The sequence below is a fragment of the Apostichopus japonicus genome, chromosome 20, assembly GCF_037975245.1.
Source record: "Apostichopus japonicus isolate 1M-3 chromosome 20, ASM3797524v1, whole genome shotgun sequence".
Classification (NCBI taxonomy): domain Eukaryota; kingdom Metazoa; phylum Echinodermata; class Holothuroidea; order Aspidochirotida; family Stichopodidae; genus Apostichopus; species Apostichopus japonicus.
This window is the reverse complement of record NC_092580.1, coordinates 1,800,426-1,814,991: the sequence shown is the minus strand read 5'-3', so window position 1 is coordinate 1,814,991 and position 14,566 is coordinate 1,800,426. Positions and strand designations below refer to the sequence as shown.

General features: G+C 38.2%; 1 protein-coding gene across 4 annotated transcripts in view; it reads right to left on the bottom strand.

Annotated features, from left to right (window-relative positions):
* The window catches only part of LOC139961031 (uncharacterized), a 181,979-nt gene that overhangs the window by 116,069 nt on the left and 51,344 nt on the right, over window positions 1–14,566 (bottom strand). For all 4 annotated transcript variants that reach the window (XM_071959841.1, XM_071959844.1, XM_071959843.1 and 1 more), the window contains exons 3-4: window positions 3,133–3,389; window positions 1,684–1,882 (exon numbers count right to left, since the gene is read on the bottom strand). In XM_071959841.1, the coding sequence (XP_071815942.1) occupies window positions 1,684–1,882; window positions 3,133–3,389 (456 nt within the window). The remainder of the gene's footprint in view (window positions 1–1,683; window positions 1,883–3,132; window positions 3,390–14,566) is intronic.

Below are 14,566 nucleotides of genomic sequence, written 5' to 3'. Positions count from 1 at the left end.
ATGCACTGTGTAAGCAGTTACTATTTAAAAAGAGCATCCAAGTCGCAGCAAAAAAAACATGTTGTTTGCTCAGCTTTACGAGCAACCCATCATCTGATGCTATCATCAGTTAACAAACTGAAAGAAATTACTCGAATGAAAACTATTTACTAATACAGGCCAAACAATTCCCAAATCCATTAGCAACTCATTAGCACAATGAGGGTAAAGTAAAAAAGGCAAAAGAAAACTTTCAGTTTATAGTTGGGATGATGCAAAGTGCTGCTGGGAAGATGTTACAGTTTAAGAACAGTGGTATAGTTAAAGTTTACTAGAAGCCAAGAAATGGGATAATTTCTTTCCATTCAAAGTATAGATGATGAGGAGAATGTAGTAATTACAGTTTCAAAGACGGTCGCTAAGTAATTGTTCAGAGGCAGTTACAGTGAGTTGATAAGTTTGGTAGTTGACAAAAGAAAAAAGGAAAAGAAAAGACGGAACTCTCTAAATTGCTTCTAATAAACGATATTAAAGTCATAAAGGACCTGTAAAATTACGGTCTGCTTTGCGCTTTAATTTTATAATACCACCTCCCACCAGATTCACTCAAGTTGCTGATGAACCACAGAAGTCTCCAAAAAGGTGCAATTAGCTGTGAATTAGTAACAATGAGAGTCTATCATGACAAATTGAGCCCTCACTTTTATATGCAAAGAACGCTATTTACATGATTCTTTGAATATGTGGTAGGCTAAGGTTAAGCGTTGATGTTTTTGCTATAAATTTATGAATTAAAAGTAACAGAATTTGCTCAGGAATGTATAAACATCTCTTGTAGCATTTTATGCCACATGATTTATTCTACTGCAGTTTTCTGCTCGAGTGTGTTTGATGGCGAAAGAGGTTAAATTGCAAACACAGCCAACAGAATCAGAACTCTATCAATAAATAGACAAAACTGGACATCTTTCACCTATTGAGGATGAAACATTGTAATTAAATCTTTCCTCGGGTCAAGTAGTATAATTGTATAGCCGCGATGGTCTACAGATGGTAGAAAAATAATTATTTCCGGTGGCCTAACAATGGCCAAGAAAAAAAACAAGAGTGAAATTTAAAGCTGATCATTCTGCTTGTCATCATGGACAGGTGGTTCCTCATCTTGTCTAGGCAAATAATTTGTCAAAGAACACCGATTCATTCCTGAAGCATCTACTGAAATATTGCCTGACCGTTTTTGTTTCACCTGCGTGGACTCTAACCATTCACCGTACTGTACCATACTGTATCGTCTGTGTGAAGTTTCCCACCTAAAATGATCTTAGCAATCTTTCAAATTAACTCCATATTATTCTTTTCTACCCTGCTCTCTATAAACCTATCTAAACAACCAGTCAAAAGATGTCACAAAATGTTATTACTACATAACATATTATTTCATGAAGAAAATTTGTCAGTTTAATGCAATTTAACCATGTTCATAACACTGTCGCCACTTCTCATGGAATATTTTATAAATCTTAACAATAAACTATCTTCATTTAGAGAAATTACCCTCGTTGTCATAAATTATATCGAATAAGCCTGCAGATGTCGTCAGCCAATCCAAATTGCGGCCTTATCAACAAAGACCACTTTAGCATTTCATCATGACAACTATTATGACTTTAAAATCAGTGAGGTAACATCATATATTTCACTTACCAAGTGACAGTGGTGGACTCAATCTGTTGCTTTCTGTTCCACACTGGTTAATTGGCAGTACTTTGTAGACAGCTCTCAGGAGAGCCATTTGGTTAGGACTAGTGATAATCAGTTCTAGGGTAAGGCACTGGGTAGATGAAAGCAGAGGTCTGGGGCGGTTAACTCCGCAGTAGAAAGTACTGTTCAACCCATTTGTTATCTGAAAATTAAAAGAAACAAAAATCTGATAAAAAAGAAACAAAAGTATTAAAGAAACAGAGCTTTAGTGACAAGTATTAGAGATATAACATAGGCCTTCTGAAAGGAAGAAACTTCCTGCACACTTGTCACCATGTTGTGCCGGGCAAATTATTTTCAAGTGTTGAGAACATGCAACGTTTGAAAACAGCCTGGATTTCTGTGTATTTGGATAAGTTTGGAGCCATCTTGTTGTCTGTATATTCTGAGTTTAACAACAGTCTCACACTTGATCAATGCATATTTTTTTTCCCAATCCTACAGAAAACAAAATATTTTTAAAGACAATTTCAACATAATTAAGTGAGAACTCAGCAAACAGAGGTCGTTTCAAAAAAATATCAGCCAGGAATCTAAATAAATCACAAATATAAAACTCAGTCCACTATTGCTGCATGTACATGAACTTAAACAATGACATATTTCCTAAGTTAAATTTGCTAGATTATTGAACAGCAACATAAAAAATATTTACATTCTTTATTGATTCCTTGAAAATTGAAAAGATGGATTAATGTGTAGTGTCTGGAAGTGTCTTGTGACATCAGGATCCGGAGAAGAGAGCGGGAATGGGACTGTGGGGGGTGGGGGAGAGGGGAGGGGGGATGCTAGGGAAATTTACAGAAGTAAATATATTACATATTAACCTCATTAAAACAGAAAAATTGCATTCCTTTGCTTTAATTACAAATGAACTGAAATCTCATGAAATGTTCAGATTTAGTTAGGAAGGTGAGAATAATGAAAACACTATGGTATCTGGCCAATAACACTTAAAACCATTCATCATAAACACTTCACAGATATTTACTTTCCTGCAATTAGTATAAATTGCCTTGGACTGGCAAATATGCATGTGCGGGGGGGGGGGGGAAGCTGAAAGGTTTGAACCTTATTATCATACAAATCGGGAGACGACACTCCTACTGTTGACTGTTAAGCTCATTTTGGCATTTTCTATTACAAAATTAGAGACCATATTTTGGTAGAGGTTGCTCCTGTCTGAAATGCCCACCTTAACCAAGACATTGATATACCTTCATTTACACATCATAACATGTACACACATAGCAAGCAATGAGGACCAGCTACCTTAAGATGGGAGTCTTGTCATAACATGCACACACATAGCAAGCAATGAGGACCAGCTACCTTAAGATGGGAGTCTTGTCATAACATGCACACACATAGCAAGCAATGAGGACCAGCTACCTTAAGATGTGAGTCTTGTGGACCACAATCGGCACCTGCTGACTTCTGCAAAGAGGCTTCCAATAAGAAATCTGTGAAATTAATCTGAAGGCATACTGCCCTGTCCAATGCCACAAACTTAAAGGTATAGTGTCCCACATCTGCTCCTCTGCTGGATGATTCAAATCCAGGAGAATGAATGGTGCCCCCTATCACTTGCAGAGGACTCTCGGGGTCAGCGTCGTCTAGTTGAATTACTTTGACATTTGACTTGTGTCCTGCAAAAAAGTTGAAAGAGAATAAACAGTCAGATATGATGCTTACTTAAAGAACTTCCATATTCCTAATTTCAGAATGATTAATTATTAAATAGAGCGAGGAGTGATTAATGCTTAGGGCTTTATTGCTGAGGTAGATGACTCTTGGAGTCTAGCAAGAATAAACTGCTTCTCATGAATTTACTGGTCTCTGGAAACAAGCTGGATCTAAAGAAGACTAGTTTGTAGAGATCAGATCCCGAGAGCAACAGTTTTAAACTTGCAAATATTATAAATCTGCCTTTGGTATGACCATGCATGTGAATTTGTATTAAGATATGGACTTACATGTTCATTCAAAAACTCCTTATATGACATAATATAAAGAATGTATCAGTTTAACCATCTTGTATTTAGAATTCAAATCACTGAACGACAACCAACAAAAAAAATGTAGAAAGTTACATCTTTATCCGTCATAATATTAAACATACTTAATAACCATAAACTACAACAGTCTCTACTTTAACATAGAACCCCCCTTAATTCATCATTTAAATATATGGTAATCAGACAGTCATTGCATACAGTAGAAAAGATGTGGAGCAATGCTACGATGACTTTTTAAACTTAATGCTCTTTTCATGAGAGTAGCACCAAATATCTGATTAAATTACGGATTGTTGTGCCATTTCTTCCTTTCCCTTAATTCTTACACACAATATATATCTCTTATCTATCTATAGCTGATCCATCGTACCTCCATCGATTTATAATTGTATTTTCCTCCGAGAGCCAACCAACATTTAAGTTGAAATCAAAGCAATATTGACCGAGTGACTGCTGTCATCTTCTGTTATCCAATCAAGAGAATTAAATTATGGAAGCTCCTGTAACAAAGACACTTCAGCCATGTTAGCAGCGTACTGTCTTTAAAGAGGAAGACTCACTTAAAACAGCCATCAGTATTCAAGTTAGGACTTACATTCTGTGCAGACTCACTTGACAGCCGTCAATATTCAAGTTAGGAATTACATTTTGTGCAGACTCAATTCACAGCCGTCAGTTTTCAAGTTAGGACTTACATTCTGTGCAGACTCAATTAAGAGACATCAGTATTCAAGTTAGGACTTACATTGTTTGCAGACTCACTTAATAACCATCAGTATTCAAGTTAGAACTAAAATTGAGTGCAGACTCACTTAACAGCTGTCGGTATTCATGTTATGACTTACATTCTGTGCAGACTCAATAAGGAGACGTCAGTATTCAAGTTAGGACTTACATTGTGTGCAGACTCACTTAACAGCCGTCAGTATTCAAGTTAAGACTTGCATTTTGTGCACACTCACTAATTATCCATCAGTTTTCAAGTTAGGACTTACATTTTGTTCTCCTAGTTGCAAAGGTGACAACCAAGGAAAACCCTTTTCATCCACCAATCATTTGCTGTTCTATATACATTTTAAGTTCGGAATACTTGTCCTCAGTGCTAAATACTCAGTTGCCACTTCAAATAATTTTAGCTGAATTTAATATTTAATAACCATGACTGATGCATTAGTACAGTACATGCACATACAACATGTTCTTGCTTCTGGAAGGAATGCACTTAAGATCTACAGCTCTAGGCAAACATTTTGTCTACAATAAACCTGAAACTCAAGTAAAACAATGTTTGTTTTTGTATCGTATCGGATCAAGACAAAAGTGACACCACAACAGTTACTAAGAAAATTATAAAACTTACTGGTTTATATATTTACGAGTGACCCACTTACCTGTCTCCCCACAACCTATGCACCGCATTCTACCGTGTCTAGAATGCCCTGGTAATCTTTTAACACTGTACACCCTCATTGGCCCTAATGGCCTTCCTTCATTTTTCTACCCACAAAGTGTCTCAATGTGTTTTTCGGAGTTAGAAAAATTTTCGCGAAATTCGCCCGGATTACCTTGGATTTATACTCTAGAAGTTTCCTATCAGGACTTCTGCACTTCCAAGGATCTTTTCCAGCCTGATAAGTATCCTTTTCTTGTAGGGAAGGGTGTTTTTGGGGGCTGTTTTTAGTGTACACTCTCGCCCATGCGTTCGTTTTTTCTTACGTAACGTTTTTAGGGTAGCAGGTAGTAGCTCTGCGAGACTACTTTGTTCGTTGCCTATACCGCCTTGTTTCAGGGTTCGTACACTTTTTTCACAACAAAATTCAAGCACTTTTCAAGCACCAAATTTATGTTTTCAAGCACATGCTTATCATTAACAATAGACATTCTGTGAGACAGAGGCATAAAACATATCTAATGCAATGTGTACGCTGGGTATATAAAGACATGATCAGTGTTGGATTTTCAGGTATTTGAGAAGGTTGTCCGTGGGACTACCAGTTTCAAAGATTTTCAAAGATTTTGGTAGTCCTGCAAAAAACTTGGTAGTCCTTCCAAATTTTCCACCAAAATTGTTCACAGCATGCATGTGTTTACGTGATATATCCGAATTGTAACGATGCTACACGTGCGCCGCATACAAACAGTATTGTTTATGATATACAATATAAATCCTACCAACTAGAATGATAAATAATTAATCGTTCAGGTAGGTAGGATTTAGATTGTTTACTACTGTACAGCTCACATGCGTACGTCCAGCAATGCATTTTCACTCGGCCTATGGACTGTCCGTGTCTGATCGACTGTTGTTACAACCAGGGTAGAAATTAAGATTTGGCTTTGGGGGCAATTTTGGAAAATGAAAAGTTAAAAACGACCCTCTTAATGAATTTAGGAGGGTTTTTTTTGTTAAGGTTTAGGGGTGCTCTTTTCTAAAATTCAACATGCTGTTTAAGGAAATGGTTGTAAGCATTTAATAGGATAAAGTAAGCACAATTACCCTCTTCCTAGTGATGCGACCTTAAAGCAAATTCATTAAAATTTTAATCGCAAAAATTTGCGATCGTTTAGCAAATAACGTCAAGACACCAAATATATAACGAAAAACCAACAACCCATCAACTGAAATAGAAAACATGTAGAAACACATAGAAAACAACGTGTGTGGATGAAATCACCACCAAATACAAAACCATTATATACTGCTGAAAAGTAATCGAAGTTAAAACCTTCAATCCATCGCCACAGCAACGGTGTACGTAAAATACAACATTCCCTCTTTAAGACATAGCACATACCATCCAAACAACTGCCGATTTTCAGTCAATTGAAATTGTAAACAAAGCTACGCATTTTTTTTTTTTTGGCAAACCGATGGTTGTCTACATTTCCCATTGACTTAGTGTGGCTGTTAGGCTAACATGTGGTCGAAGGTTGCAGTATTTCACGGATATTTTAGTTCTAGCTAACTGCGTCACAATTTCAGCAAATAAAGAGATGCTTAGGCTAGATTTTCCCGTTGACTATGTGTGGTGTTCGGCTACCATGCGCGCGACGATAGCAGCAAGGAAAGTGTGTAAACAAAGCTACGCAAAGTTTATTTGGGGGGCAAACCAAACCGATGGTTAGGCTACATTTCCCATTGACTTAGTGTGATTGTTAGGCTAAAATGTGGTCGAAGATTGAAGTTTTTCATGGATATTTTTATTCTTTATTTGCGACACAACTGAGCGAATAAACAGATGGCTAGGTTAGATATCCATGTTGACTCAGTGTGAAGTTAGGCTACCATGTGGTCGGAGATTTGTGGGGATTTTGGGTTATTGTCGCTGGTACTGAAATTGCTTAGTGGAGGCCGTAATTTGCCAGTGACTGTGCGAGAAGTTTGCGGGATTGTGCGCGACCCTCCCTCGTAATTTTTTAGACAACTAAGACATTATTTTAAGTTTTTTGTTTGTCACAATTTGACTATTCCACGGTATTTATTGTGTAACAATTACATACAAAATATGTTTTGCATTAAGCATGTTAAATTTCAAGCACTTTTCAATGACATTTTCCAAAAATATAAGAAATCAAGTACTTTCAAGGCCTTGAAAACTGACCAATCAAATTCAAGCATTTTCAAGGTTTTCAAGCACCCGTACGAACCCTGTTGTTTACGCGGATAGGCATATATTTTCGTATGTACATGTTTCAGCTTTTCTTACTTTCAAAAAATAAGATGTTTTGCTTGTTTCATGTTCCTTCGTTACTTCTTACGCTTTTGTGTGGGTTTTTCCCTTGTAGCGTAATTTGTAGCGTTGCCTATACCGCCCTGTTTACGCGGATAGGCATGTTTTTCCGTATGTACATGTGTTTCAGCCTTTCTTAAGGCATAAGATGTTTTGCTTTCATGTACTTCGTTAATTTTTACGCTTTCAGTGTGGGTTTTCACTTTTGTAGCGTAGTTGTAGCCACGTTCCGATATCTTCTAACTAGTCGAGATAGTCGGCTCGTTTCGTTGTTTTTCATGTTAAGACGGGAGTATCCTTGATTTCATATATTGTTGTATATTTTCATGTTTCCTCCAGTTGTTGCTACGTGCGCTCCCTGAGTCTCATGACTTGGGGTGTACCTCGTAGCCTTGTTCCCCCCTCCGCTGGTTCGCGGTTAGGGGGTTCTCTCCGTTATATACATGTTTCGTCCGTTTTACAAGTTTTTCGATGCATATATGTTTAGTTACGTTGCTTCCATATGTCGGAAGTGTTTCTCCTTGTAACGTATCTTGTAAGCCGCGAACTCCTATCCAATACTAGGTGGTTAGGCGGTTCGATTACGTTGTTGTTGTCTCTTGTTTGAACCTTCATATATTTGTACATATTTTCATGTTTCTCCATGGGTTTCGCTACTCGTGCGCCTCCTAAGTGTCGGGAGTTTCACTTGGGGCGTATCTCGTAGCCTTGTTCCTCCCTTCCCGCTCTGTATGCGGATAGAGGGGTTCTCTCCCTTGTATACATGATTCGTCCTTTTCCTTCATGTATTCTAGTTACGTGTTCGCTTCTAAGTTTGGGAAGTTTTCACTATTGTAGCGTACCTTGTAAGCCGCGAGCCTCTAGCGGGGCGCGTTGTTTTTGTCACGTAACTTTACTCTCTGTTAGCATACTCCCACCCTACTTCCTCCTTATAGTCGTTCCGTTTGATACGTTAGACTATTCGCCGTTAGTCTCTCCTTAACGTGAGTTTCTCAGACATGTCTCGAAGCCACCTTAAATGTGTGAACTGTTCCGAGACCTCTGTCTAGTCTGTTTTGTTTTCACACCAGACAGTGGCAGCACATCGACACCTGGCTAGCAGGCCGGGACAGTTTAGATCTATCACCGAACCCACAGTTCCCCTGGAGGGAATCGGAGGAGAGACAGGAGATGAAGAGGAAGTGAGAGAGTTGGTGGGAGTTGAGATGGAGAGAGGCCAGGAGAGGGCCGGAGAAGAGAGAGAGAGAGAGATGGGGATTTTGCCACCCAAGGTGCCGGCGTAGTCCGGATGTACCACCAAGGGCTAGGGCAAGGGCAAGGCTCAAGGCCAACCAAAAGCCCATGAGAGAGAGAGAGAGATGGATATTTTGCCACCCAAGGTGCCGGCGCTGTCCGGATGTACCACCAAGGGCTAGGGCAAGGGCAAGGCTCAAGGCCAACCAAAAGCCCATGACAAAGACGGCCAGAGCGGACAGTCCGTCCGGGTCGCAGAGAGCGGCACCCGTTGTGGTGCGCGCAAAGAGAGGGGCTCCGGAGAGCCAGGGTCCGGCGAGACCTCAGAAGGAGCCCGGAACAGACGTTCCCCTCCGACCCAAGGAAGGCTAGGCTCAAGGCCAATAAAAAGCCCATTAGAAGTTCCGACCGGAACGGACAGAATGTCCGGGTCGAGGAGAGTGGTACCCGGCGTGGTACGCACACAGAGATAGGCTCCGGGAGCCCGAGTCCGGCGAGAGAGGCCGGAGGAGAGAGAGAGAGAGAGGAGAAAGAGATATTGAGATATTGCCCCCCAAGGTCCCGGCACCGTCCGGATTCTATGACCAAGGGGGAAGGCAAGGGCAAGGCTCAAGGCCAATAAATAGCCCATTTGAAATTCCGACCGGAATGGACAGAATGTCCGGGTCGAGAGGAGTGGTACCCGGCTAGGTACGCACACAGAGATGGGCTCTGGGGGCCCGGGTCCGACGAGACCACGGGTCCAGCGAGACCTCACAGGGAGTGCGGAACCGAGGTTCCACTCCGGATCCCAGGAGTCGGTCCCGGAGCCTGGAACCGATGAGATCAACAACTGCTGGGCCCCCAGATCGGGGTAGTAAGGGCAAACGCCCAATCCGAAAGGAAAGCCGGCTGGAGCGAGGTTCCCACGGCAAACGGAGATATACTTATCCCCAGCCTCAAAGTTAATCCCGCCTCCAAGAGGGGGAAGAGTCTCTTTCATCAGGGGAGTGTTGCCCCACGGAACTAGCAGCTTGAGCTGCGACGACAGGTTCGAATTAATTGCGGAAAGACACTGCAATCGCTACACCATTTATCATTACACAGCCCGAATGTGTGTTTAATGAGTACCAGCAGAAACCAGGACATGACATAGATTTCCTGGGCATTCATGGGTCATATTCTCCTCGCTAATTATTTTTCTCTCTCGTTATAATTCATCGCCATATGTCTAGGTTTGAAACCTTGCTTATGTTTTGTTGTTTAAAAAGCTTGTGGAACCCCCTCCAGAGCATGTTAAAAGGCGCAAACTGAAGCGATTCTAGTACAGTCTCGTTACTTAGTACCTTGGCAACCTGCCAAGAAGAGAACGTTCTCGAAGCTTGGCAAAGTGCCAGGAAAACAAGCCTTCTAAGAGTCTTGGCAAACTGCCAAGACAATATACCCGCTGTATATTTGTTATGAGAGGAGGGGGGCCAAGCAGTCACCTGGATTGACACGTGTAAGCTCAACGTTTGCTGCAACGAGCTGTCGACTACGTGAGCGATCCCATGGAATAAACCTCTCTCTCTATATTTTGGGTGAATTTCCAAGACAAACGAGTTAGTAAGTTGGAAAAGGGGTAGGATGAAACCCCAACAGAGGTACAAGCGCTAACGCGCTCCGAGCATACAGTATGCGCTTCGTGAATAATGTTCGATGTTCCGACATTTTAAGCACAGTTGCATTTCGTAGCACCTGATAGCCTAGTCGTGGCTATGCACTAGGTGGTTTCAATAGGAAGTTGGATACTTCTACTGTACTACACTACGAAATTGATACGTCTCGACATGGAGAGATTTGAGGAGTAACAGGTACGTTATCATAACATTTATTACGTGTTTATTACGTTAAATGTGGTGTGGTAAAAACGTCGACATAACGTTTCTATGAGATATTAATGTTATATTAATGTTATATTAATGTCTTAACGTAAATCGTTTTGAAATATGAGTCTGAAAACGTTAACGTCCCTACAAGAAAAGGATACTTATCAGGCTGGAAAAGATCCTTGGAAGTGCAGAAGTCCTGATAGGAAACTTCTAGAGTATAAATCCAAGGTAATCCGGGCGAATTTCGCGAAAATTTTTCTAACTCCGAAAAACACATTGAGACACTTTGTGGGTAGAAAAATGAAGGAAGGCCATTAGGGCCAATGAGGGTGTACAGTGTTAAAAGATTACCAGGGCATTCTAGACACGGTAGAATGCGGTGCATAGGTTGTGGGGAGACAGGTAAGTGGGGAACGAAGTAAATCTTGAAGAACTGAAAAAGAATAAACCGGCTTTCCCACCTCATTCAGATACTTTTACTGCTCATCAGAGCTTCAAGCAGTCTCTCTATAATTTTATATCCCAAGTAAACCGTTAGAAGTGTTGCATGCACACTGGTAATCCTCATTGTTTAGCACAGCCTCCCAATAAAAAAACCCAAAAATGAAAAAAGTAATCAAAGTAAATCTTTTGATAATCCCCATCAGATTTTCTGGGATTAGACATTCATGAAAATTGCAAACTGCATATTATTTGAGAATTTACACAAGTTGTATTCAACAGATAATTCCATCAAACACTGAGAAATCTGACGTTATACACAACATTCTGAAGAGCGTGGCAGCAACACCTTCCATACAGTATATCAATCAGATTTGCTAAGAGCCACAAGAAAATTAACAGAAAAAGGTCTGACAATTCTTCCCGTAGATGGAGAAAAAATGCACAAAACCCTGAAGGATAAAGTGGCAAGACTGTTTTCCATGATATGACAGAAATATTGTATTCCAACCTTCAAATATTATACATTATGTCAAGGATATATATATGATGTGAATGTATTCTATGATTTAAACACTTGTAAAGATATGACTTACATACAGTAAGGCAGGAATGAACACTTGGAAATACTTAATATACGATATTAGAGAAATTTATATCATTATTTGATTATAACTTGATTTCATAATACTTAAATATGACAGGAATGTATTCCATCATCTATTATGGAATATTAGAGAAATTTATTTCATAATTTGATAACAAGTTATTTCATAATACTCACATATGACAGCAATTGATGTATTCCATAATCTAAAGCAGGCATGTATTCCATCATTTTTATAATTGGACATGCCTAGAATTTCACACGTATAGCCACAGTTCGCGGGCCTGTTAAGTTTTACAGGATGGTATTGAATATACTACGGGAATGTTTTTCATAATCTGAATTCTTCCTTATGACAGCGTTTAAGTATTTCTCAAAGTGGATACTCAATGACAGAAATATATACAGTATTCTATAACTGACATTTAAGAAATTTATTTCAGAATCTGATAACTTAAAAATGTCTTCCATAATATGAAGACTTGCATGGTACAGGAATGGATGCCTTAATATGAATACTTCCGTACTATAAAATTGTAAATTATCCATAATTTGAATACTTTCATATTTACGACAGAGAGATTTATACCGTAATCCCAGTGCTTGGTTGAATGGAAAGGAACGGAATACTCTGAATAATTGCATAAACATTTAACAGGCCTAATAAGAGTTTATTCAATAGTATTCACATTGTCATGACACAGATCTTTATGTATTTCATATATTGAAATAAATATTTGCACAAAAAGAATATATTTTGTAATCTGATTGAGATTACTTTCTTTCACATTAGAAGTTAAATATTGAAATAGAAGCATAATTTGATCTACTTTTGATACTCGTTTGCCCTAATTCTCCATTATTCTGCCCTTAAAGGGATATTCAAGAGGCAGACCATGTACAGTATCTAATAGAGGAAAACATTCAACACTGTTGGATGAAAACCCCATCTCAAGATTCTGTTCCTAACTGGAGATATGGTTCATTGAAAGTAAACTATTTTAACTGGCTAAATCCTCAATTATTGCCTAGAGTGGGTGGTCTGTGATGTCATCTGGGCAAATGTTCTTTCAGAGGATTTACTTCTACGCCTATTATCATATTCTTCTTGATTTTAATATCCTTGATACACATAGTGAATGTTTGCTTAAAAGCTGTCAATGTTCTCTGCAGTTAGAATTTCTTTAAGATGCAACTTTTGGTAGAAATATTTTTCTCTGTGAACAAATGGGCTAAACATTATCAAAGAATTCTTCTTTTTTTTTTGGGGGGGGGGGGGTTACTGTTGCTGGATGCATCGACAAACTACTGCATTATTTGGAAAATTTAATATCATCGCTACACAAAATGCTATGAGAATTTGGTTTGGAAGTAAAGATGCAGTAAATGTCCAGCATTTTTGTACTTAATAAAGCAATGAAATTCAGCCAACGGAATATCCCTTTAATGAAAATGATACAGAAACACGTTTGGTTCAGATGGGAATAAAAATTTTCAATTTCGAGTTGGTTCAAGGAATCTTTATTAAATCATATAATATTTAAATTTTTACAATTGAATGAACCTTCTAGTATCCTTGCACCACCCTCAAAATTTTTTCGAGTCCTTGTACAATGTTTCATATCATATAAAAGCTCTGCATCTTGACTCAATCTGCTAGAGTCTAACTTTAGTTGTGAACCTTCAATCTTATGCATTCACACATATATATATATATATATATATATATATATATATATATATATATATATATATATAAATATAAATATAAATATATATATATATATATATATATATATATGTGTGTGTGTGTGTGTGTGTTAAAGAATGCAGCTTAGCTAGAAGAAAATCTGTTGTAGAAAAATTCTTGGGATGAAAACTGACAGTCAGACTACATTATGACCTAATGTACACTTCAGCTACTTAGTGCGTTTACATTTAAATCTCTCTAGTAGATCACTTCATTAGCTGGTAATTTTTACCTCAATACAAAATCATAATAGCATCACCTTCTTGAAGTTCAGTGACTATAATGACACCAAATTAGAAAGACAATCAGTTAATATTAAACTGGGAATGACTTTATCCAGTATCGCAATCACAAACTGCAATGCAAAATGTTCAAATTGCTACACATGACTTAGATCTATGTAAATAGCAGTTTTTGAAAAGGAACCATGCAGTATTATTTTATTGTCCCTCAGAGACAAACTTTAGAGCCTTCAAAAGTGGTAAATGATTTCCTGCATAATGGTCACAAAATATTTCATAAGAACTCACAACACATTTTTGAAGCAAGCATTCTTAACATCTAATTGCACAGTGTTCACACTTTTGTGACAGTTCCTTGTTGGTTACATGTTTCCATGGTGATCGCACCTCAATTTTGATAGATTTAAATGTTGAAAAGTAAAACTAATCTTGATAAATGTGATTTTAAACACACTGCCATTAGTTGATTAATTATTTATTAAACTATATTAATTGATTTCATTTATTGTTGGTATGAGATTTTCCATCTGGTCTGCAAAAAGATTTGCTACAAATTTGAGGGCTTTGTTTTTCATGGTTTAAACTTGTAACAAATTTATTCACAGCGAGACGTCACACGTTGTTAGCCAGACGACAGTAATTTACCACTTTTATCATAGAATTTCATTGCATCATACACAGTAAAGGCACTAGTTTTATGTAAAAATAATGGAACTCCCTCTACGTCATCACCGTACATCAACTAGAAACCCAAGGAAGATAAAATAAACGTTTTAATTCTTTTAATCAATAACTCAACCTTGAACGTGCGAAATTCTACAAACACAAAATATCAAAAATATACCCTTAAGGCATGTTATTGTATCATAAATTGGTAGTATGATATTGAGACTTACTATTTCTCATTTAATTTGTTTTGGATGTGGGGGCCCAAATATGAGCGCATAAATGATA